General features: G+C 52.5%; 1 protein-coding gene across 2 annotated transcripts in view; it reads right to left on the bottom strand.

Annotated features, from left to right (window-relative positions):
* The window catches only part of LOC135538761 (equilibrative nucleoside transporter 4-like), a 47,345-nt gene that overhangs the window by 17,166 nt on the left and 5,961 nt on the right, over window positions 1–24,218 (bottom strand). Inside the window, exons 4-7 of one of the 2 annotated variants that reach the window (XM_064964670.1) lie at window positions 21,195–21,308; window positions 19,238–19,366; window positions 2,999–3,073; window positions 847–1,124 (exon numbers count right to left, since the gene is read on the bottom strand). In XM_064964670.1, the coding sequence (XP_064820742.1) occupies window positions 847–1,124; window positions 2,999–3,073; window positions 19,238–19,366; window positions 21,195–21,308 (596 nt within the window). The remainder of the gene's footprint in view (window positions 1–846; window positions 1,125–2,998; window positions 3,074–19,237; window positions 19,367–21,194; window positions 21,309–24,218) is intronic. The other variant, XM_064964671.1, reaches the window with a different exon arrangement.

The raw sequence follows: 24,218 nt of genomic DNA on the forward strand, positions 1-24,218 counted from the left end.
CCACCACTCTACCTGATTATCCCACCACTCTACCTGATTATCCCACCACTACCTGATTATCCCACCACTACCTGATTATCCCACCACTCTACCTGATTATCCCACCACTCTACCTGATTATCCCACCACTCTACCTGATTATCCCACCACTCTACCTGATTATCCCACCACTACCTGATTATCCCACCACTCTACCTGAATATCCCACCACTCTACCTGAATATCCCACCACTCTACCTGATTATCCCATAGAACCACTCTACCTGATTATCCCACCACTCTACCTGATTATCCCACCACTCTACCTGATTATCCCACCACTCTACCTGAATATCCCACCACTCTACCTGAATATCCCACCAATCTACCTGATTATCCCACCACTCTACCTGAATATCCCACCACTCTACCTGATTATCCCACCACTCTACCTGATTATCCCACCACTCTACCTGAATATCCCACCACTCTACCTGAATATCCCACCAATCTACCTGATTATCCCACCACTCTACCTGAATATCCCACCAATCTACCTGATTATCCCACCACTCTACCTGAATATCCCACCACTCTACCTGATTATCCCATAGAACCACTCTACCTGATTATCCCACCACTCTACCTGATTATCCCACCACTCTACCTGATTATCCCACCACTCTACCTGAATATCCCACCACTCTACCTGAATATCCCACCAATCTACCTGATTATCCCACCACTCTACCTGATTATCCCACCACTCTACCTGATTATCCCATAGAACCACTCTACCTGATTATCCCACCAATATACCTGATTATCCCATAAAACCACTCTCCCCCCAGGTCTAGACTGACTTACAAATCTTACTTCCTCTGTTGTGACGTCGTGGTGAACCCTGTATCCTGTCCCGCTGACCTCCGACCTGATGTCATGACCTTTCCCCAGGCTGTGACCCCGGTGGGTGGGGCCTGTGTAGTAACGGACGAATCGTGAGCGACGGACAATGAGGTGGAGAAGGAAGCAGAGCATCTCCATGGTGATGGACACCAGGAAGAAGATGAGTGTGTTTATCCTCTCGTTACTGATCAGGAGTTTAGTGAAGATACGACTCAGAGAGATGATTACACCTGCTGTACCTGGAGAGAGAGAGGAGAGGAGAGAGAGGAGAGGATTAGTGAAGATACGACTCAGAGAGATGATTACACCTGCTGTACCTGGAGAGAGGGAGGAGAGGAGAGAGAGGATTAGTGAAGATATGACTCAGAGAGATGATTACACCTGCTGTACCTGGAGAGAGGGAGGAGAGGAGAGAGAGGAGAGGATTAGTGAAGATATGACTCAGAGAGATGATTACACCTACTGTACCTGGAGAGAGGGAGGAGAGGAGAGAGAGGAGAGGATTAGTGAAGATATGACTCAGAGAGATGATTACACCTGCTGTACCTGGAGAGAGGGAGGAGAGGAGAGAGAGGAGAGGATTAGTGAAGATATGACTCAGAGAGATGATTACACCTGCTGTACCTGGAGAGAGGGAGGAGAGGAGTGGAGAGAGAGGATTAGTGAAGATATGACTCAGAGAGATGATTACACCTACTGTACCTGGAGAGAGGGAGGAGAGGAGAGAGAGGAGAGGATTAGTGAAGATATGACTCAGAGAGATGATTACACCTGCTGTACCTGGAGAGAGGGAGGAGAGGAGAGAGAGGATTAGTGAAGATATGACTCAGAGAGATGATTACACCTACTGTACCTGGAGAGAGGGATGACGATGTATAGAATATACAGTAATATAATGAAGATGTATAGAATATACAGTAATATAACGAAGAGGTATAGAATATACAGTAATATAACGAAGAGGTATAGAATATACAGTAATATAACGAAGAGGTATAGAATATACAGTAATATAACGAAGAGGTATAGAATATACAGTAATATAATGAAGATGCATAGAATATACAGTAATATAACGAAGAGGTATAGAATATACAGTAATATAATGAAGATGCATACAATATACAGTAATATAATGAAGATGTATAGAATATACAGTAATATGACGAAGAGGTATAGAATATACAGTAATATAACGAAGAGGTATAGAATATACAGTAATATAACGAAGATGTATAGAATATACAGTAATATAACAAAGAGGTATAGAATATACAGTAATATAATGAAGATGCATAGAATATACAGTAATATAATGAAGATGTATAGAATATACAGTAATATAATGAAGATGCATAGAATATACAGTAATATAATGAAGATGCATAGAATATACAGTAATATAATGCAGATGTATAGAATATACAGTAATATAATGAAGATGCATAGAATATACAGTAATATAATGAAGATGAATATAATTTACAGTAATATAATGCAGATGTATAGAATATACAGTAATATAATGAAGATGTATAGAATATACAGTAATATAATGAAGATGCATAGAATATACAGTAATATAACGAAGAGGTATAGAATATACAGTAATATAATGAAGATGCATAGAATATACAGTAATATAATGAAGATGTATAGAATATACAGTAATATAACGAAGAGGTATAGAATATACAGTAATATAACGAAGAGGTATAGAATATACAGTAATATAACGAAGATGTATAGAATATACAGTAATATAACGAAGAGGTATAGAATATACAGTAATATAATGAAGATGCATAGAATATACAGTAATATAATGAAGATGTATAGAATATACAGTAATATAATGAAGATGCATAGAATATACAGTAATATAATGCAGATGTATAGAATATACAGTAATATAATGGAGATGCATAGAATATACAGTAATATAATGAATATGAATAGAATATACAGTAATATAATGCAGATGTATAGAATATACAGTAATATAATGAAGATGTATAGAATATACAGTAATAATGAAGATGCATAGAATATACAGTGATATAATGCAGATGTATAGAATATACAGTAATATAACGAAGATGACAGCTCTTACTTTCTCCAGTCATCACCCCCTGTGTGTATCTCTTGGGCAGCATCCCCATGTAACCATAGAAACTGGACTGCTGCACTGAGGGAGGACAAATGCAAACACAAAAGGCCTTTTCACACTGCATTGTTCGTAGCCCCGGGCTAAGCTTTAGCCCCGGGCTAAGGATTCACACTGGTATTCTAAAGCCCTGGGATAAGGATTCACGCTGGTATTCTAAAGCCCTGTGGCTAAGGATTCACGCTGGTATTCTAAAGCCCTGGGATAAGGATTCACACCGACATTCTAAAGCCCTGGGATAAGGATTCACACTGGTATTCTAAAGGCCTGGGATAAGGATTCACACCTGTATTCTAAAGCCCTGGGATAAGGATTCACACTGGTATTCTAAAGCCCTGGGATAAGGATTCACACCGACATTCTAAATCCCTGGGATAAGGATTCACACCGGTATTCTAAAGCCCCGGGATAAGGATTCACACTGGTATTCTAAAGCCCTGGGATAAGGATTCACACCGGTATTCTAAAGCCCTGGGATAAGGATTCACACTGGTATTCTAAAGCCCTGGGTGGACAAACACACTTTCGACCAACATTCTATCTCTGCCACGGGACCAATGATATAAGCAATAAGGCATTAAAAAAAAAACATTATCTGCTCTTGCTAGCATTTGACAGCCTAGCATTTGATAGCCTATCATTTGATTTCCAACAGTGATGGTTTGTATAAAACTTGCTGTCTGCCTGTCAGATAAACAATGTTTATCACTTTTGAAATTGCCACCTCTTTCCCCCCTACAGAGAATTCTGTGCACTGACGAGACGTAAACTTTTCTGACCCAGAGGCAAAATCATGCACCAATTATTATTATAATGGATTGAAATGAAACGTCAATAGAGAAGCTATGAAAACAGATTAAGATGTGGAGAATTTGTGGCCCTTTTCAGATGTAAGAGTTTGTGGCTTCAGTTGGCTGGCTGAGCGAGAAGACGTTAGCTTGCATAGCAACCGTTAGCCGTAGCAACCGTTTTTGTTAGCCATAGCAACCGTTAGCCATAGCAACCGTTAGCCGTAGCAGCCAAAGTTTTTGGCACTTGATTTCGTTATTTTGTTTCCCTGTCAGGTTTTACAGGAAGGATGAAATAGTATAAATTGTCCTTATTAAAATAGAGTGAAGAACGCAGCACAGGCATATGCAAATTAAGTGAAAATGCAGCTTTTGTGATTGGCACAGTGAAAATTATATGCGTTTCCCCCTTCAAAGTCTGTGCTAATCCTGCTCTGGAGCAGGCCAACTATAAGAACCTCCTTCACCCAGGGCTTAGAGGCTATAAGGGCCTCCCAGGGCTAAGAGCCTCCTTATTCCAGGGCTAAGAGCCTCCTTATTCCAGGGCTAAGAGCCTCCTTATTCCAGGGCTAAGAGCCTCCTTCGCCCAGGGCTAAGAGCCTCCTTATCCCAGGGCTAAGAGCCTCCTTATCCCAGGGGTCAGAGCCTCCTTCGCCCAGGGCTAAGAGCCTCCTTCGCCCAAGGCTAAGAGCCTCCTTATCCCAGGGCTAAGAGCCTCCTTATCCCAGGGCTATAAGAGCCTCCTTCCCCCAGAGCTATAAGGGCCTCCTTCCCCCAGGGCTATAAGGGCCTCCTCCCCCAGGGCTATAAGGGCCTTCTTCCCACAGGGCTCAGAGCCTCCTCCCCACAGGGCTCAGATTCTCCTTCACCCAGGGCTATAAGGGCCTCCTCCCCCAGGGCTATAAGAGCCTCCTTATCCCAGGGCTATAAGAGCCTCCTTATCCCAGGGCTATAAGAGCCTCTTTCCCCAGGGCTATAAGAGCCTCCTCCCCCAGGGCTGTAAGACCCTCCTCCCCCAGGGATATAAGAGCCTCCTCCCCCAGGGATATAAGAGCCTCCTCCCCCAGGGATATAAGAGCCTCCTCCCCCAGGGCTATAAGAGCCTCCTCCCCCAGGGATATAAGAGCCTCCTCCCCCAGGGCTATAAGAGCCTCCTCCCCACAGGGCTATAAGAGCCTCCTCCCCCAGGGCTATAAGAGCCTACTTCACCAAGGGCTATAAGAGCCTCCTCCCCCAGGGCTAAGAGCCTCCTTCCCCCAGGGCTATAAGGGCCTCCTTCCCCCAGGGCTTAGAGCCTCCTCCCCACAGGGCTCAGATTCTCCTTCCCCCAGGGCTCAGAGCCTCCTTCCCCCAGGGCTATAAGAGCCTCCTTCCCCCAGGGCTATAAGAGCCTCCTTATCCCAGGGCTATAAGAGCCTCCTTCCCCCAGGGCTATAAGAGCCTCCTCCCCCAGGGCTATAAGAGCCTCCTCCCCCAGGGATATAAGGGCCTCCTTCCCCCAGGGCTATAAGAGCCTCCTCCCCCAGGGCTATAAGAGGCAATGGACAGGGGAAGGGAAGGGTGACTGGGTGGTACCTGTACATCTAAAGGCAACGGACAGGGGAAGGGAAGGGTGACTGGGTGGTACCTGTACATCTGAAGGCAACGGACAGGGGAAGGGAAGGGAAGGGTGACTGGGTGGTATCTGTACATCTGAAGGCAACGGACAGGGGAAGGGAAGGGTGACTGGGTGGTACCTGTACATCTGAAGGCAACGGACAGGGGAAGGGAAGGGAAGGGTGTTTGGGTGGTACCTGTACATCTAAAGGCAACGGACAGGGGAAGGGAAGGGTGACTGGGTGGTACCTGTACATCTGAAGGCAACGGACAGGGGAAGGGAAGGGTGACTGGGTGGTACCTGTACATCTAAAGGCAACGGACAGGGGAAGGGAAGGGTGACTGGGTGGTACCTGTACATCTGAAGGCAACGGACAGGGGAAGGGAAGGGTGACTGGGTGGTACCTGTACATCTGAAGGCAACGGACAGGGGAAGGGAAGGGTGACTGGGTGGTACCTGTACATCTGAAGGCAACGGACAGGGGAAGGGAAGGGTGACTGGGTGGTACCTGTACATCTGAAGGCAACGGACAGGGGAAGGGAAGGGTGACTGGGTGGTACCTGTACATCTGAAGGCAACGGACAGGGGAAGGGAAGGGTGACTGGGTGGTACCTGTACATCTGAAGGCAACGGACAGGGGAAGGGAAGGGTGACTGGGTGGTACCTGTACATCTGAAGGCAACGGACAGGGGAAGGGAAGGGTGACTGGGTGGTACCTGTACATCTGAAGGCAACGGACAGGGGAAGGGAAGGGTGACTGGGTGGTACCTGTACATCTAAAGGCAACGGACAGGGGAAGGGAAGGGAAGGGTGTTTGGGTGGTACCTGTACATCTGAAGGCAACGGACAGGGGAAGGGAAGGGTGACTGGGTGGTACCTGTACATCTAAAGGCAACGGACAGGGGAAGGGAAGGGTGACTGGGTGGTACCTGTACATCTGAAGGCAACGGACAGGGGAAGGGAAGGGTGACTGGGTGGTACCTGTACATCTGAAGGCAACGGACAGGGGAAGGGAAGGGTGTTTGGGTGGTACCTGTACATCTGAAGGCAACGGACAGGGGAAGGGAAGGGTGACTGGGTGGTACCTGTACATCTGAAGGCAACGGACAGGGGAAGGGAAGGGTGTTTGGTGGTACCTGTACATCTGAAGGCAACGGACAGGGGAAGGGAAGGGTGACTGGGTGGTACCTGTACATCTGAAGGCAACGGACAGGGGAAGGGAAGGGAAGGGTGTTTGGGTGGTACCTGTACATCTGAAGGCAACGGACAGGGGAAGGGAAGGGTGTTTGGGTGGTACCTGTACATCTGAAGGCAACGGACAGGGGAAGGGAAGGGTGACTGGGTGGTACCTGTACATCTGAAGGCAACGGACAGGGGAAGGGAAGGGTGACTGGGTGGTACCTGTACATCTGAAGGCAACGGACAGGGGAAGGGAAGGGTGACTGCGTGGTACCTGTACATCTAAAGGCAACGGACAGGGGAAGGGAAGGGTGACTGGGTGGTACCTGTACATCTGAAGGCAACGGACAGGGGAAGGGAGGGGTGACTGGGTGGTACCTGTACATCTGAAGGCAACGGACAGGGGAAGGGAAGGGTGACTGGGTGGTACCTGTACATCTGAAGGCAACGGACAGGGGAAGGGAAGGGTGACTGGGTGGTACCTGTACATCTAAAGGCAACGGACAGGGGAAGGGAAGGGTGACTGGGTGGTACCTGTACATCTGAAGGCAACGGACAGGGGAAGGGAAGGGTGACTGGGTGGTACCTGTACATCTGAAGGCAACGGACAGGGGAAGGGAAGGGTGACTGGGTGGTACCTGTACATCTGAAGGCAACGGACAGGGGAAGGGAAGGGTGACTGGGTGGTACCTGTACATCTGAAGGCAACGGACAGGGGAAGGGAAGGGTGACTGGGTGGTACCTGTACATCTAAAGGCAACGGACAGGGGAAGGGAAGGGAAGGGTGTTTGGGTGGTACCTGTACATCTGAAGGCAACGGACAGGGGAAGGGAAGGGTGACTGGGTGGTACCTGTACATCTAAAGGCAACGGACAGGGGAAGGGAAGGGTGACTGGGTGGTACCTGTACATCTGAAGGCAACGGACAGGGGAAGGGAAGGGTGACTGGGTGGTACCTGTACATCTGAAGGCAACAGACAGGGGAAGGGAAGGGTGACTGGGTGGTACCTGTACATCTGAAGGCAACGGACAGGGGAAGGGAAGGGTGACTGGGTGGTACCTGTACATCTGAAGGCAACGGACAGGGGAAGGGAAGGGTGTTTGGTGGTACCTGTACATCTGAAGGCAACGGACAGGGGAAGGGAAGGGTGACTGGGTGGTACCTGTACATCTGAAGGCAACGGACAGGGGAAGGGAAGGGAAGGGTGTTTGGGTGGTACCTGTACATCTGAAGGCAACGGACAGGGGAAGGGAAGGGTGTTTGGGTGGTACCTGTACATCTGAAGGCAACGGACAGGGGAAGGGAAGGGTGACTGGGTGGTACCTGTACATCTGAAGGCAACGGACAGGGGAAGGGAAGGGTGACTGCGTGGTACCTGTACATCTAAAGGCAACGGACAGGGGAAGGGAAGGGTGACTGGGTGGTACCTGTACATCTGAAGGCAACGGACAGGGGAAGGGAGGGGTGACTGGGTGGTACCTGTACATCTGAAGGCAACGGACAGGGGAAGGGAAGGGTGACTGGGTGGTACCTGTACATCTGAAGGCAACGGACAGGGGAAGGGAAGGGTGTTTGGGTGGTACCTGTACATCTAAAGGCAACGGACAGGGGAAGGGAAGGGTGACTGGGTGGTACCTGTACATCTAAAGGCAACGGACAGGGGAAGGGAAGGGTGACTGGGTGGTACCTGTACATCTGAAGGCAACGGACAGGGGAAGGGAAGGGTGACTGGGTGGTACCTGTACATCTGAAGGCAACGGACAGGGGAAGGGAAGGGTGACTGGGTGGTACCTGTACATCTAAAGGCAACGGACAGGGGAAGGGAAGGGTGACTGGGTGGTACCTGTACATCTGAAGGCAACGGACAGGGGAAGGGAAGGGTGACTGGGTGGTACCTGTACATCTAAAGGCAACGGACAGGGGAAGGGAAGGGAAGGGTGTTTGGGTGGTACCTGTACCTCTGAAGGCAACGGACAGGGGAAGGGAAGGGTGACTGGGTGGTACCTGTACATCTGAAGGCAACGGACAGGGGAAGGGAAGGGTGACTGGGTGGTACCTGTACATCTGAAGGCAACGGACAGGGGAAGGGAAGGGTGACTGGGTGGTACCTGTACATCTGAAGGCAACGGACAGGGGAAGGGAAGGGTGACTGGGTGGTACCTGTACATCTAAAGGCAACGGACAGGGGAAGGGAAGGGAAGGGTGTTTGGGTGGTACCTGTACATCTGAAGGCAACGGACAGGGGAAGGGAAGGGTGACTGGGTGGTACCTGTACATCTGAAGGCAACGGACAGGGGAAGGGAAGGGTGACTGGGTGGTACCTGTACATCTGAAGGCAACGGACAGGAGAAGGGAAGGGTGACTGGGTGGTACCTGTACATCTAAAGGCAACGGACAGGGGAAGGGAAGGGTGACTGGGTGGTACCTGTACATCTGAAGGCAACGGACAGGGGAAGGGAAGGGTGACTGCGTGGTACCTGTACATCTGAAGGCAACGGACAGGGGAAGGGAAGGGTGACTGGGTGGTACCTGTACATCTGAAGGCAACGGACAGGGGAAGGGAAGGGTGACTGGGTGGTACCTGTACATCTGAAGGCAACGGACAGGGGAAGGGAAGGGTGACTGGGTGGTACCTGTACATCTGAAGGCAACGGACAGGGGAAGGGAAGGGTGACTGGGTGGTACCTGTACATCTGAAGGCAACGGACAGGGGAAGGGAAGGGTGACTGGGTGGTACCTGTACATCTGAAGGCAACGGACAGGGGAAGGGAAGGGTGACTGGGTGGTACCTGTACATCTAAAGGCAACGGACAGGGGAAGGGAAGGGAAGGGTGTTTGGGTGGTACCTGTACATCTGAAGGCAACGGACAGGGGAAGGGAAGGGTGACTGGGTGGTACCTGTACATCTAAAGGCAACGGACAGGGGAAGGGAAGGGAAGGGTGTTTGGGTGGTACCTGTACATCTGAAGGCAACGGACAGGGGAAGGGAAGGGTGACTGGGTGGTACCTGTACATCTGAAGGCAACGGACAGGGAAGGGAAGGGTGACTGGGTGGTACCTGTACATCTGAAGGCAACGGACAGGGGAAGGGAAGGGTGTTTGGGTGGTACCTGTACATCTAAAGGCAACGGACAGGGGAAGGGAAGGGTGTTTGGGTGGTACCTGTACATCTGAAGGCAACGGACAGGGGAAGGGAAGGGTGACTGGGTGGTACCTGTACATCTGAAGGCAACGGACAGGGGAAGGGAAGGGTGACTGGGTGGTACCTGTACATCTGAAGGCAACGGACAGGGGAAGGGAAGGGTGACTGGGTGGTACCTGTACATCTGAAGGCAACGGACAGGGGAAGGGAAGGGTGACTGGGTGGTACCTGTACATCTAAAGGCAACGGACAGGGGAAGGGAAGGGAAGGGTGTTTGGGTGGTACCTGTACATCTGAAGGCAACGGACAGGGGAAGGGAAGGGTGACTGGGTGGTACCTGTACATCTAAAGGCAACGGACAGGGGAAGGGAAGGGAAGGGTGTTTGGGTGGTACCTGTACATCTGAAGGCAACGGACAGGGGAAGGGAAGGGTGACTGGGTGGTACCTGTACATCTGAAGGCAACGGACAGGGGAAGGGAAGGGTGTTTGGTGGTACCTGTACATCTGAAGGCAACGGACAGGGGAAGGGAAGGGTGACTGGGTGGTACCTGTACATCTGAAGGCAACGGACAGGGGAAGGGAAGGGTGACTGGGTGGTACCTGTACATCTGAAGGCAACGGACAGGGGAAGGGAAGGGTGACTGGGTGGTACCTGTACATCTGAAGGCAACGGACAGGGGAAGGGAAGGGTGTTTGGTGGTACATGTACATCTGAAGGCAACGGACAGGGGAAGGGAAGGGTGACTGCGTGGTACCTGTACATCTAAAGGCAACGGACAGGGGAAGGGAAGGGTGACTGGGTGGTACCTGTACATCTGAAGGCAACGGACAGGGGAAGGGAGGGGTGACTGGGTGGTACCTGTACATCTGAAGGCAACGGACAGGGGAAGGGAAGGGTGACTGGGTGGTACCTGTACATCTGAAGGCAACGGACAGGGGAAGGGAAGGGTGTTTGGGTGGTACCTGTACATCTAAAGGCAACGGACAGGGGAAGGGAAGGGTGACTGGGTGGTACCTGTACATCTGAAGGCAACGGACAGGGGAAGGGAAGGGTGACTGGGTGGTACCTGTACATCTAAAGGCAACGGACAGGGGAAGGGAAGGGTGACTGGGTGGTACCTGTACATCTGAAGGCAACGGACAGGGGAAGGGAAGGGTGTCTGGGTGGTACCTGTACATCTGAAGGCAACGGACAGGGGAAGGGAAGGGTGACTGGGTGGTACCTGTACATCTGAAGGCAACGGACAGGGGAAGGGAAGGGTGTTTGGTGGTACCTGTACATCTGAAGGCAACGGACAGGGGAAGGGAAGGGTGACTGGGTGGTACCTGTACATCTGAAGGCAACGGACAGGGGAAGGGAAGGGTGACTGGGTGGTACCTGTACATCTGAAGGCAACGGACAGGGGAAGGGAAGGGTGACTGGGTGGTACCTGTACATCTAAAGGCAACGGACAGGGGAAGGGAAGGGTGACTGGGTGGTACCTGTACATCTGAAGGCAACGGACAGGGGAAGGGAAGGGTGTTTGGTGGTACCTGTACATCTGAAGGCAACGGACAGGGGAAGGGAAGGGTGACTGGGTGGTACCTGTACATCTAAAGGCAACGGACAGGGGAAGGGAAGGGTGACTGGGTGGTACCTGTACATCTGAAGGCAACGGACAGGGGAAGGGAAGGGTGACTGGGTGGTACCTGTACATCTGAAGGCAACGGACAGGGGAAGGGAAGGGTGTTTGGTGGTACCTGTACATCTGAAGGCAACGGACAGGGGAAGGGAGGGGTGACTGGGTGGTACCTGTACATCTGAAGGCAACGGACAGGGGAAGGGAAGGGTGACTGGGTGGTACCTGTACATCTGAAGGCAACGGACAGGGGAAGGGAAGGGTGACTGGGTGGTACCTGTACATCTGAAGGCAACGGACAGGGGAAGGGAAGGGTGACTGGGTGGTACCTGTACATCTAAAGGCAACGGACAGGGGAAGGGAAGGGTGACTGGGTGGTACCTGTACATCTGAAGGCAACGGACAGGGGAAGGGAAGGGTGTTTGGTGGTACCTGTACATCTGAAGGCAACGGACAGGGGAAGGGAAGGGTGACTGGGTGGTACCTGTACATCTGAAGGCAACGGACAGGGGAAGGGAAGGGTGTTTGGGTGGTACCTGTACATCTGAAGGCAACGGACAGGGGAAGGGAAGGGTGACTGGGTGGTACCTGTACATCTAAAGGCAACGGACAGGGGAAGGGAAGGGTGACTGGGTGGTACCTGTACATCTGAAGGCAACGGACAGGGGAAGGGAAGGGTGACTGGGTGGTACCTGTACATCTGAAGGCAACGGACAGGGGAAGGGAAGGGTGACTGGGTGGTACCTGTACATCTAAAGGCAACGGACAGGGGAAGGGAAGGGAAGGGTGTTTGGGTGGTACCTGTACATCTGAAGGCAACGGACAGGGGAAGGGAAGGGTGACTGGGTGGTACCTGTACATCTGAAGGCAACGGACAGGGGAAGGGAAGGGTGACTGGGTGGTACCTGTACATCTGAAGGCAACGGACAGGGGAAGGGAAGGGTGACTGGGTGGTACCTGTACATCTGAAGGCAACGGACAGGGGAAGGGAAGGGTGACTGGGTGGTACCTGTACATCTGAAGGCAACGGACAGGGGAAGGGAAGGGTGACTGGGTGGTACCTGTACATCTGAAGGCAACGGACAGGGGAAGGGAAGGGTGACTGGGTGGTACCTGTACATCTGAAGGCAACGGACAGGGGAAGGGAAGGGTGTTTGGTGGTACATGTACATCTGAAGGCAACGGACAGGGGAAGGGAAGGGTGACTGGGTGGTACCTGTACATCTAAAGGCAACGGACAGGGGAAGGGAAGGGTGACTGGGTGGTACCTGTACATCTGAAGGCAACGGACAGGGGAAGGGAGGGGTGACTGGGTGGTACCTGTACATCTGAAGGCAACGGACAGGGGAAGGGAAGGGTGACTGGGTGGTACCTGTACATCTGAAGGCAACGGACAGGGGAAGGGAAGGGTGACTGGGTGGTACCTGTACATCTGAAGGCAACGGACAGGGGAAGGGTGACTGGGTGGTACCTGTACATCTAAAGGCAACGGACAGGGGAAGGGAAGGGTGACTGGGTGGTACCTGTACATCTGAAGGCAACGGACAGGGGAAGGGTGACTGGGTGGTACCTGTACATCTAAAGGCAACGGACAGGGGAAGGGAAGGGTGTTTGGGTGGTACCTGTACATCTGAAGGCAACGGACAGGGGAAGGGAAGGGTGACTGGGTGGTACCTGTACATCTAAAGGCAACGGACAGGGGAAGGGAAGGGTGACTGGGTGGTACCTGTACATCTGAAGGCAACGGACAGGGGAAGGGAAGGGTGATTGGGTGGTACCTGTACATCTGAAGGCAACGGACAGGGGAAGGGAAGGGTGACTGGGTGGTACCTGTACATCTAAAGGCAACGGACAGGGGAAGGGAAGGGAAGGGTGTTTGGGTGGTACCTGTACATCTGAAGGCAACGGACAGGGGAAGGGAAGGGTGACTGGGTGGTACCTGTACATCTGAAGGCAACGGACAGGGGAAGGGAAGGGTGTCTGGGTGGTACCTGTACATCTGAAGGCAACGGACAGGGGAAGGGAAGGGTGACTGGGTGGTACCTGTACATCTGAAGGCAACGGACAGGGGAAGGGAAGGGTGACTGGGTGGTACCTGTACATCTAAAGGCAACGGACAGGGGAAGGGAAGGGAAGGGTGTTTGGGTGGTACCTGTACATCTGAAGGCAACGGACAGGGGAAGGGAAGGGTGACTGGGTGGTACCTGTACATCTGAAGGCAACGGACAGGGGAAGGGAAGGGTGACTGGGTGGTACCTGTACATCTAAAGGCAACGGACAGGGGAAGGGAAGGGTGACTGGGTGGTACCTGTACATCTGAAGGCAACGGACAGGGGAAGGGAAGGGTGTCTGGGTGGTACCTGTACAACTAAAGGCAACGGACAGGGGAAGGGAAGGGTGTTTGGGTGACTGGGTGGTACCTGCACATCTGAAGGCAACGGACAGGGGAAGGGAAGGGTGACTGGGTGGTACCTGTACATCTAAAGGCAACGGACAGGGGAAGGGAAGGGTGACTGGGTGGTACCTGTACATCTGAAGGCAACGGACAGGGGAAGGGAAGGGTGACTGGATGGTACCTGTACATCTGAAGGCAACGGACAGGGGAAGGGAAGGGTGTTTGGGTGGTACCTGTACATCTGAAGGCAACGGACAGGGGAAGGGAGGGGTGACTGGGTGGTACCTGTACATCTGAAGGCAACGGACAGGGGAAGGGAAGGGTGACTGGGTGGTACCTGTACATCTGAAGGCAACGGACAGGGGAAGGGAAGGGTGACTGGGTGGTACCTGTACATCTGAAGGCAACGGACAGGGGAAGGGAAGGGAAGGGTGACTGGGTGGTACCTGTACATCTGAAGGCAACGGACAGGGGAAGGGAAGGGTGACTGGGTGGTACCTGTACATCTAAAGGCAACGGACAGGGGAAGGGAAGGGTGACTGGGTGGTACCTGTACATCTGAAGGCAACGGACAGGGGAAGGGAAGGGTGACTGGGTGGTACCTGTACATCTGAAGGCAACAGACAGGGGAAGGGAAGGGTGACTGGGTGGTACCTGTACATCTGAAGGCAACGGACAGGGGAAGGGAAGGGTGACTGGATGGTACCTGTACATCTGAAGGCAACGGACAGGGGAAGGGAAGGGAAGGGTGTTTGGGTGGTACCTGTACATCTGAAGGCAACGGACAGGGGAAGGGAGGGGTGACTGGGTGGTACCTGTACATCTGAAGGCAACGGACAGGGGAAGGGAAGGGTGACTGGGTGGTACCTGTACATCTGAAGGCAACGGACAGGGGAAGGGAAGGGAAGGGTGACTGGGTGGTACCTGTACATCTGAAGGCAACGGACAGGGGAAGGGAAGGGTGACTGGGTGGTACCTGTACATCTAAAGGCAACGGACAGGGGAAGGGAAGGGTGACTGGGTGGTACCTGTACATCTGAAGGCAACGGACAGGGGAAGGGAAGGGTGATTGGGTGGTACCTGTACATCTGAAGGCAACGGACAGGGGAAGGGAAGGGTGACTGGGTGGTACCTGTACATCTGAAGGCAACGGACAGGGGAAGGGAAGGGTGACTGGGTGGTACCTGTACATCTGAAGGCAACGGACAGGGGAAGGGAAGGGTGTCTGGGTGGTACCTGTACATCTAAAGGCAACGGACAGGGGAAGGGAAGGGTGTTTGGGTGACTGGGTGGTACCTGCACATCTGAAGGCAACGGACAGGGGAAGGGAAGGGTGTTTGGGTGGTACCTGTACATCTGAAGGCAACGGACAGGGGAAGGGAAGGGTGACTGGGTGGTACCTGTACATCTGAAGGCAACGGACAGGGGAAGGGAAGGGTGACTGGGTGGTACCTGTACATCTAAAGGCAACGGACAGGGGAAGGGAAGGGAAGGGTGTTTGGGTGGTACCTGTACATCTGAAGGCAACGGACAGGGGAAGGGAAGGGTGACTGGGTGGTACCTGTACATCTGAAGGCAACGGACAGGGGAAGGGAAGGGTGACTGGGTGGTACCTGTACATCTGAAGGCAACGGACAGGGGAAGGGAAGGGTGACTGGGTGGTACCTGTACATCTGAAGGCAACGGACAGGGGAAGGGAAGGGTGACTGGGTGGTACCTGTACATCTAAAGGCAACGGACAGGGGAAGGGAAGGGAAGGGTGTTTGGGTGGTACCTGTACATCTGAAGGCAACGGACAGGGGAAGGGAAGGGTGACTGGGTGGTACCTGTACATCTGAAGGCAACGGACAGGGGAAGGGAAGGGTGACTGGGTGGTACCTGTACATCTGAAGGCAACGGACAGGGGAAGGGAAGGGTGACTGGGTGGTACCTGTACATCTGAAGGCAACGGACAGGGGAAGGGAAGGGTGACTGGGTGGTACCTGTACATCTGAAGGCAACGGACAGGGGAAGGGAAGGGTGTCTGGGTGGTACCTGTACATCTAAAGGCAACGGACAGGGGAAGGGAAGGGTGTTTGGGTGACTGGGTGGTACCTGCACATCTGAAGGCAACGGACAGGGGAAGGGAAGGGTGTTTGGGTGGTACCTGTACATCTGAAGGCAACGGACAGGGGAAGGGAAGGGTGACTGGGTGGTACCTGTACATCTGAAGGCAACGGACAGGGGAAGGGAAGGGTGACTGGGTGGTACCTGTACATCTAAAGGCAACGGACAGGGGAAGGGAAGGGAAGGGTGTTTGGGTGGTACCTGTACATCTGAAGGCAACGGACAGGGGAAGGGAAGGGTGACTGGGTGGTACCTGTACATCTGAAGGCAACGGACAGGGGAAGGGAAGGGTGACTGGGTGGTACCTGTACATCTGAAGGCAACGGACAGGGGAAGGGAAGGGTGACTGGGTGGTACCTGTACATCTAAAGGCAACGGACAGGGGAAGGGAAGGGAAGGGTGTTTGGGTGGTACCTGTACATCTGAAGGCAACGGACAGGGGAAGGGAAGGGTGACTGGGTGGTACCTGTACATCTGAAGGCAACGGACAGGGGAAGGGAAGGGTGACTGGGTGGTACCTGTACATCTGAAGGCAACGGACAGGGGAAGGGAAGGGTGTTTGGGTGACTGGGTGGTACCTGCACATCTGAAGGCAACGGACAGGGGAAGGGAAGGGTGACTGGGTGGTACCTGTACATCTAAAGGCAACGGACAGGGGAAGGGAAGGGTGACTGGGTGGTACCTGTACATCTGAAGGCAACGGACAGGGGAAGGGAAGGGTGACTGGGTGGTACCTGTACATCTGAAGGCAACGGACAGGGGAAGGGAAGGGTGACTGGGTGGTACCTGTACATCTGAAGGCAACGGACAGGGGAAGGGAAGGGTGTTTGGGTGGTACCTGTACATCTGAAGGCAACGGACAGGGGAAGGGAAGGGTGTTTGGGTGGTACCTGTACATCTGAAGGCAACGGACAGGGGAAGGGAAGGGTGACTGGGTGGTACCTGTACATCTGAAGGCAACGGACAGGGGAAGGGAAGGGTGACTGGGTGGTACCTGTACATCTGAAGGCAACGGACAGGGGAAGGGAAGGGTGACTGGGTGGTACCTGTACATCTGAAGGCAACGGACAGGGGAAGGGAAGGGTGACTGGATGGTACCTGTACATCTGAAGGCAACGGACAGGGGAAGGGAAGGGAAGGGTGTTTGGGTGGTACCTGTACATCTGAAGGCAACGGACAGGGGAAGGGAAGGGAAGGGTGTTTGGGTGGTACCTGTACATCTGAAGGCAACGGACAGGGGAAGGGAAGGGAAGGGTGACTGGGTGGTACCTGTACATCTGAAGGCAACGGACAGGGGAAGGGAAGGGAAGGGTGTTTGGTGGTACCTGCACATCTGAAGGCAACGGACAGGGGAAGGGAAGGGAAGGGTGGTACCTGTACATCTGAAGGCAACGGACAGGGGAAGGGAAGGGTGACTGGGTGGTACCTGTACATCTGAAGGCAACGGACAGGGGAAGGGAAGGGTGACTGGATGGTACCTGTACATCTGAAGGCAACGGACAGGGGAAGGGAAGGGTGACTGGGTGGTACCTGTACATCTGAAGGCAACGGACAGGGGAAGGGAAGGGTGACTGGATGGTACCTGTACATCTGAAGACAACGGACAGGGGAAGGGAAGGGTGACTGGGTGGTACCTGTACATCTGAAGGCAACGGACAGGGGAAGGGAAGGGTGACTGGGTGGTACCTGTACATCTGAAGGCAACGGACAGGGGAAGGGAAGGGTGTTTGGGTGGTACCTGTACATCTGAAGGCAACGGACAGGGGAAGGGAAGGGTGACTGGGTGGTACCTGTACATCTGAAGGCAACGGACAGGGGAAGGGAAGGGTGACTGGGTGGTACCTGTACATCTGAAGGCAACAGACAGGGGAAGGGAAGGGTGACTGGGTGGTACCTGTACATCTGAAGGCAACAGACAGGGGAAGGGTGTTTGGGTGACTGGGTGGTACCTGTACATCTGAAGGCAACGGACAGGGGAAGGGAAGGGTGTTTGGGTGGTACCTGTACATCTGAAGGCAACGGACAGGGGAAGGGAAGGGTGACTGGGTGGTACCTGTACATCTGAAGGCAACGGACAGGGGAAGGGAAGGGTGACTGGGTGGTACCTGTACATCTAAAGGCAACGGACAGGGGAAGGGAAGGGTGACTGGGTGGTACCTGTACATCTGAAGGCAACGGACAGGGGAAGGGAAGGGTGTTTGGGTGGTACCTGTACATCTGAAGGCAACGGACAGGGGAAGGGAAGGGTGTTTGGGTGGTACCTGTACATCTGAAGGCAACGGACAGGGGAAGGGAAGGGTGACTGGGTGGTACCTGTACATCTGAAGGCAACGGACAGGGGAAGGGAAGGGTGACTGGGTGGTACCTGTACATCTAAAGGCAACGGACAGGGGAAGGGAAGGGTGACTGGGTGGTACCTGTACATCTGAAGGCAACGGACAGGGGAAGGGAAGGGTGACTGGGTGGTACCTGTACATCTGAAGGCAACGGACAGGGGAAGGGAAGGGTGACTGGGTGGTACCTGTACATCTGAAGGCAACGGACAGGGGAAGGGAAGGGTGTTTGGGTGGTACCTGTACATCAGAAGGCAACGGACAGGGGAAGGGAAGGGTGTTTGGGTGGTACCTGTACATCTAAAGGCAACGGACAGGGGAAGGGAAGGGTGACTGGGTGGTACCTGTACATCTAAAGGCAACGGACAGGGGAAGGGAAGGGTGGTACCTGTACATCTGAAGGCAACGGACAGGGGAAGGGAAGGGTGTTTGGGTGGTACCTGTACATCTGAAGGCAACGGACAGGGGAAGGGAAGGGTGACTGGGTGGTACCTGTACATCTGAAGGCAACGGACAGGGGAAGGGAAGGGTGACTGGGTGGTACCTGTACATCTGAAGGCAACGGACAGGGGAAGGGAAGGGTGACTGGGTGGTACCTGTACATCTAAAGGCAACGGACAGGGGAAGGGAAGGGTGACTGGGTGGTACCTGTACATCTGAAGGCAACGGACAGGGGAAGGGAAGGGTGACTGGGTGGTACCTGTACCGGACAGGGGAAGGGAAGGGAAGGGTGTTTCCCAGGGCTATAAGAGCCTCCTTATCCCAGGGCTATAAGAGGCAACGGACAGGGGAAGGGAAGGGTGTTTGGGTGGTACCTGTACCGGACAGGGGAAGGGAAGGGAAGGGTGTTTCCCAGGGCTATAAGTGACTCCTCCCCCAGGGCTATAAGAGGCAACGGACAGGGGAAGGGAAGGGTGGTACCTGCACATCCAAAGGCAACGGACAGGGGAAGGGAAGGGTGTTTGGGTGGTACCTGCACATCCAAAGGCAACGGACAGGGGAAGGGAAGGGTGTTTGGGTGGTACCTGTACATCCGAAGGCGACCACCCCAACAGAGAAGAGGTTGACGATGTAAGCCTGTCTGGTGGTGAAGGATTCCAACCACACATCAAACACGCTGACGAACACTAGCGGACTCAGAGCAAACAGGTAACCTGGTGGGGGAGGAGGGTTGGTTTACTGTGTGGTAATAACAGGTAACCTGGGGGAGGAGGAGGAGGGTTGGTTTACTGTGTGGTAATAACAGGTAACCTGGTGGGGGAAGAGGAGGGTTGGTTTACTGTGGGGTAATAACAGGTAACCTGGTGGGGGAGGAGGAGGGTTGGTTTACTGTGTGGTAATAACAGGTAACCTGGTGGGGGAGGAGGAGGGTTGGGTTACTGTGTGGTAATAACAGGTAACCTGGTGGGGGAGGAGGAGGGTTGGTTTACTGTGTGGTAATAACAGGTAACCTGGTGGGGGAGGAGGGTTGGTTTACTGCGTGGTAATAACAGGTAACCTGGTGGGGGAGGAGGGTTGGTTTACTGTGTAGTAATAACAGGTAACCTGGTGGTAGGAGGAGGGTTGGTTTACTGTGTGGTAATAACAGGTAACCTGGTGGGGGAGGAGGAGGGTTGGTTCACTGTGTGGTAATACCAGGTAACCTGGTGGGGGAGGAGGAGGGTTGGTTTACTGTGTGGTAATAACAGGAAACCTGGTGGGAGAGGAGGGTTGGTTTACTGTGTGGTAATACCAGGTAAGCTGGTGGGGGAGAATGGTTGGTTTACTGTGTGGTAATAACAGGTAACCTGGGGGGGGGAGAGGGTTGGTTTACTGTGTGGTAATAACAGGTAACCTGGTGGGAGAGGAGGGTTGGTTTACTGTGTGGTAATAACAGGAAACCTGGTGGGAGAGGAGGGTTTGTTTACTGTGTGGTAATACCAGGTAAGCTGGTGGGGGAGAATGGTTGGTTTACTGTGTGGTAATAACAGGTAACCTGGGGGGGGGGAAGAGGGTTGGTTGCCTGTGTGGTAATAACAGGAAACCTGGTGGGAGAGGAGGGTTGGTTTACTGTGTGGTAATAACAGGTAACCTGGTGGGGGAGGAGGAGGGTTGGTTCACTGTGTGGTAATAACAGGTAACCTGGGGGGGGGGGGTTGGTTTACTGTGTGGTAATAACAGGTAACCTGGTGGGGGAGGCGGAGGGTTGGTTTACTGTGTGGTAATAACATGTAACCTGGTGGGGGAGGAGGAGGGTTGGTTTACTTTGTGGTAATAACAGGTAACCTGGTGGGGGAGGAGGAGGGTTGGTTTACTGTGTGGTAATAACAGGTAACCTGGTGGGGAGGAGGGTTGGTTCACTGTGTGGTAATAACAGGTAACCTGGTGGGGGAGGAGGGTTGGTTTACTGTGTGGTAATAACAGGTAACCTGGTGGGGGAGGGTTGGTTCACTGTGTGGTAATAACAGGTAACCTGGTGGAGGAGGAGGGTTGGTTCACTGTGTGGTAATAACAGGTAACCTGGTGGGGGAGGAGGGTTGGTTCACTGTGTGGTAATAACAGGTAACCTGGTGGAGGAGGAGGGTTGGTTCACTGTGTGGTAATAACAGGTAACCTGGTGGTAGGAGGAGGGTTGGTTTACTGTGTGGTAATAACAGGTAACCTGGTGGGGGAGGAGGAGGGTTGGTTTACTGTGTGGTAATAACAGGTAAACTGGTGGGGGAGGAGGGTTGGTTTACTGTGTGGTAATAACAGGTAACCTTGTGGGGGAGGAGGAGGGTTGGTTCACTGTGTGGTAATAACAGGTAACCTTGTGGGGGAGGAGGGTTGGTTTACTGTGTGGTAATAACAGGTAACCTTGTGGGGGAGGAGGAGGGTTGGTTCACTGTGTAGTAATAACAGGTAACCTGGTGGGGAGAAGGGTTGGTTCACTGTGTGGTAATAACAGGTAACCTGGTGGAGGAGGAGGGTTGGTTCACTGTGTGGTAATAACAGGTAACTCACCCACGGTGATTCGTGTGTGTAGGCTGATTCTCTCCACCAGGATGTTGTTGAGTATGACTGCGACCAGAGCCACCACGATATACACCAGACTCATATCAAACACTATGGAGGATCCTACACACACACACACACACACACACACACACACACACACACACACACACACACACACACACACACACACACACAGCGATAGAGTGGGAGAAAAGCACATTACTCCCCCCATGGAAGACCAGAACAGTGGTCCAGACTGCTGTCTCTACAACAGCATTATAACACTGGGGTCGTCTGGTGGTCCAGACTACAATACAACAGCATTATAACACTGGGGTCATCTGGTGGTCCAGACTGCTGTCTCTACAACAGCATTATAACACTGGGGTCGTCTGGTGGTCCAGACTGCTGTCTCTACAACAGCATTATAACACTGGGGTCGTCTGGTGGTCCAGACTGCTGTCTCTACAACAGCATTATAACACTGGGGTCATCTGGTGGTCCAGACTGCTGTCTCTACAACAGCATTATAACACTGGGGTCATCTGGTGGTCCAGACTACAATACAACAGCATTATAACACTGGGGTCGTCTGGTGGTCCAGACTACAATACAACAGCATTATAACACTGGGGTCGTCTGGTGGTCCAGACTGCTGTCTCTACAACAGCATTATAACACTGGGGTCGTCTGGTGGTCCAGACTGCTGTCTCTACAACAGCATTATAACACTGGGGTCGTCTGGTGGTCCAGACTGCAATACAACAGCATTATAACACTGGGGTCGTCTGGTGGTCCAAACTGCTGTCTCTACAACAGCATTATAACACTGGGGTCGTCTGGTGGTCCAGACTGCAATACAACAGCATTATAACACTGGGGTCATCTGGTGGTCCAGACTGCTGTCTCTACAACAGCATTATAACACTGGGGTCGTCTGGTGGTCCAGACTGCTGTCTCTACAACAGCATTATAACACTGGGGTCATCTGGTGGTCCAGACTGCTGTCTCTACAACAGCATTATAACACTGGGGTCATCTGGTGGTCCAGACTGCTGTCTCTACAACAGCATTATAACACTGGGGTCATCTGGTGGTCCAGACTGCTGTCTCTACAACAGCATTATAACACTGGGGTCATCTGGTGGTCCAGACTGCTGTCTCTACAACAGCATTATAACACTGGGGTCATCTGGTGGTCCAGACTACAATACAACAGCATTATAACACTGGGGTCGTCTGGTGGTCCAGACTACAATACAACAGCATTATAACACTGGGGTCATCTGGTGGTCCAGACTACAATACAACAGCATTATAACACTGGGGTCGTCTGGTGGTCCAGACTGCTGTCTCTACAACAGCATTATAACACTGGGGTCGTCTGGTGGTCCAGACTGCTGTCTCTACAACAGCATTATAACACTGGGGTCGTCTGGTGGTCCAGACTGCTGTCTCTACAACAGCATTATAACACTGGGGTCGTCTGGTGGTCCAGACTGCTGTCTCTACAACAGCATTATAACACTGGGGTCATCTGGTGGTCCAGACTGCTGTCTCTACAACAGCATTATAACACTGGGGTCATCTGGTGGTCCAGACTGCAATACAACAGCATTATAACACTGGGGTCGTCTGGTGGTCCAGACTACTGTCTCTACAACAGCATTATAACACTGGGGTCATCTGGTGGTCCAGACTGCTGTCTCTACAACAGCATTATAACACTGGGGTCGTCTGGTGGTCCAGACTACAATACAACAGCATTATAACACTGGGGTCGTCTGGTGGTCCAGACTGCTGTCTCTACAACAGCATTATAACACTGGGGTCGTCTGGTGGTCCAGACTACAATACAACAGCATTATAACACTGGGGTCATCTGGTGGTCCAGACTACAATACAACAGCATTATAACACTGGGGTCGTCTGGTGGTCCAGACTACTGTCTCTACAACAGCATTATAACACTGGGGTCATCTGGTGGTCCAGACTGCTGTCTCTACAACAGCATTATAACACTGGGGTCGTCTGGTGGTCCAGACTACAATACAACAGCATTATAACACTGGGGTCGTCTGGTGGTCCAGACTGCTGTCTCTACAACAGCATTATAACACTGGGGTCATCTGGTGGTCCAGACTGCAATACAACAGCATTATAACACTGGGGTCATCTGGTGGTCCAGACTGCTGTCTCTACAACAGCATTATAACACTGGGGTCGTCTGGTGGTCCAGACTGCTGTCTCTACAACAGCATTATAACACTGGGGTCGTCTGGTGGTCCAGACTGCTGTCTCTACAACAGCATTATAACACTGGGGTCATCTGGTGGTCCAGACTACAATACAACAGCATTATAACACTGGGGTTGTCTGGTGGTCCAGACTGCTGTCTCTACAACAGCATTATAACACTGGGGTCGTCTGGTGGTCCAGACTACAATACAACAGCATTATAACACTGGGGTCGTCTGGTGGTCCAGACTGCTGTCTCTACAACAGCATTATAACACTGGGGTCGTCTGGTGGTCCAGACTGCTGTCTCTACAACAGCATTATAACACTGGGGTCGTCTGGTGGGCCAGACTGCTGTCTCTACAACAGCATTATAACACTGGGGTCATCTGGTGGTCCAGACTGCTGTCTCTACAACAGCATTACAACACTGGGGTCGTCTGGTGGTCCAGACTGCTGTCTCTACAACAGCATTATAACACTGGGGTCATCTGGTGGTCCCGACTGCTGTCTCTACAACAGCATTATAACACTGGGGTCGTCTGGTGGTCCAGACTACAATACAACAGCATTATAACACTGGGGTCGTCTGGTGGTCCAGACTGCTGTCTCTACAACAGCATTATAACACTGGGGTCGTCTGGTGGTCCAGACTACAATACAACAGCATTATAACACTGGGGTCGTCTGGTGGTCCAGACTACAATACAACAGCATTATAACACTGGGGTCGTCTGGTGGTCCAGACTGCTGTCTCTACAACAGCATTATAACACTGGGGTCGTCTGGTGG

The sequence above is a fragment of the Oncorhynchus masou genome, unplaced genomic scaffold, assembly GCF_036934945.1.
Source record: "Oncorhynchus masou masou isolate Uvic2021 unplaced genomic scaffold, UVic_Omas_1.1 unplaced_scaffold_181, whole genome shotgun sequence".
Taxonomy (NCBI): domain Eukaryota; kingdom Metazoa; phylum Chordata; class Actinopteri; order Salmoniformes; family Salmonidae; genus Oncorhynchus; species Oncorhynchus masou.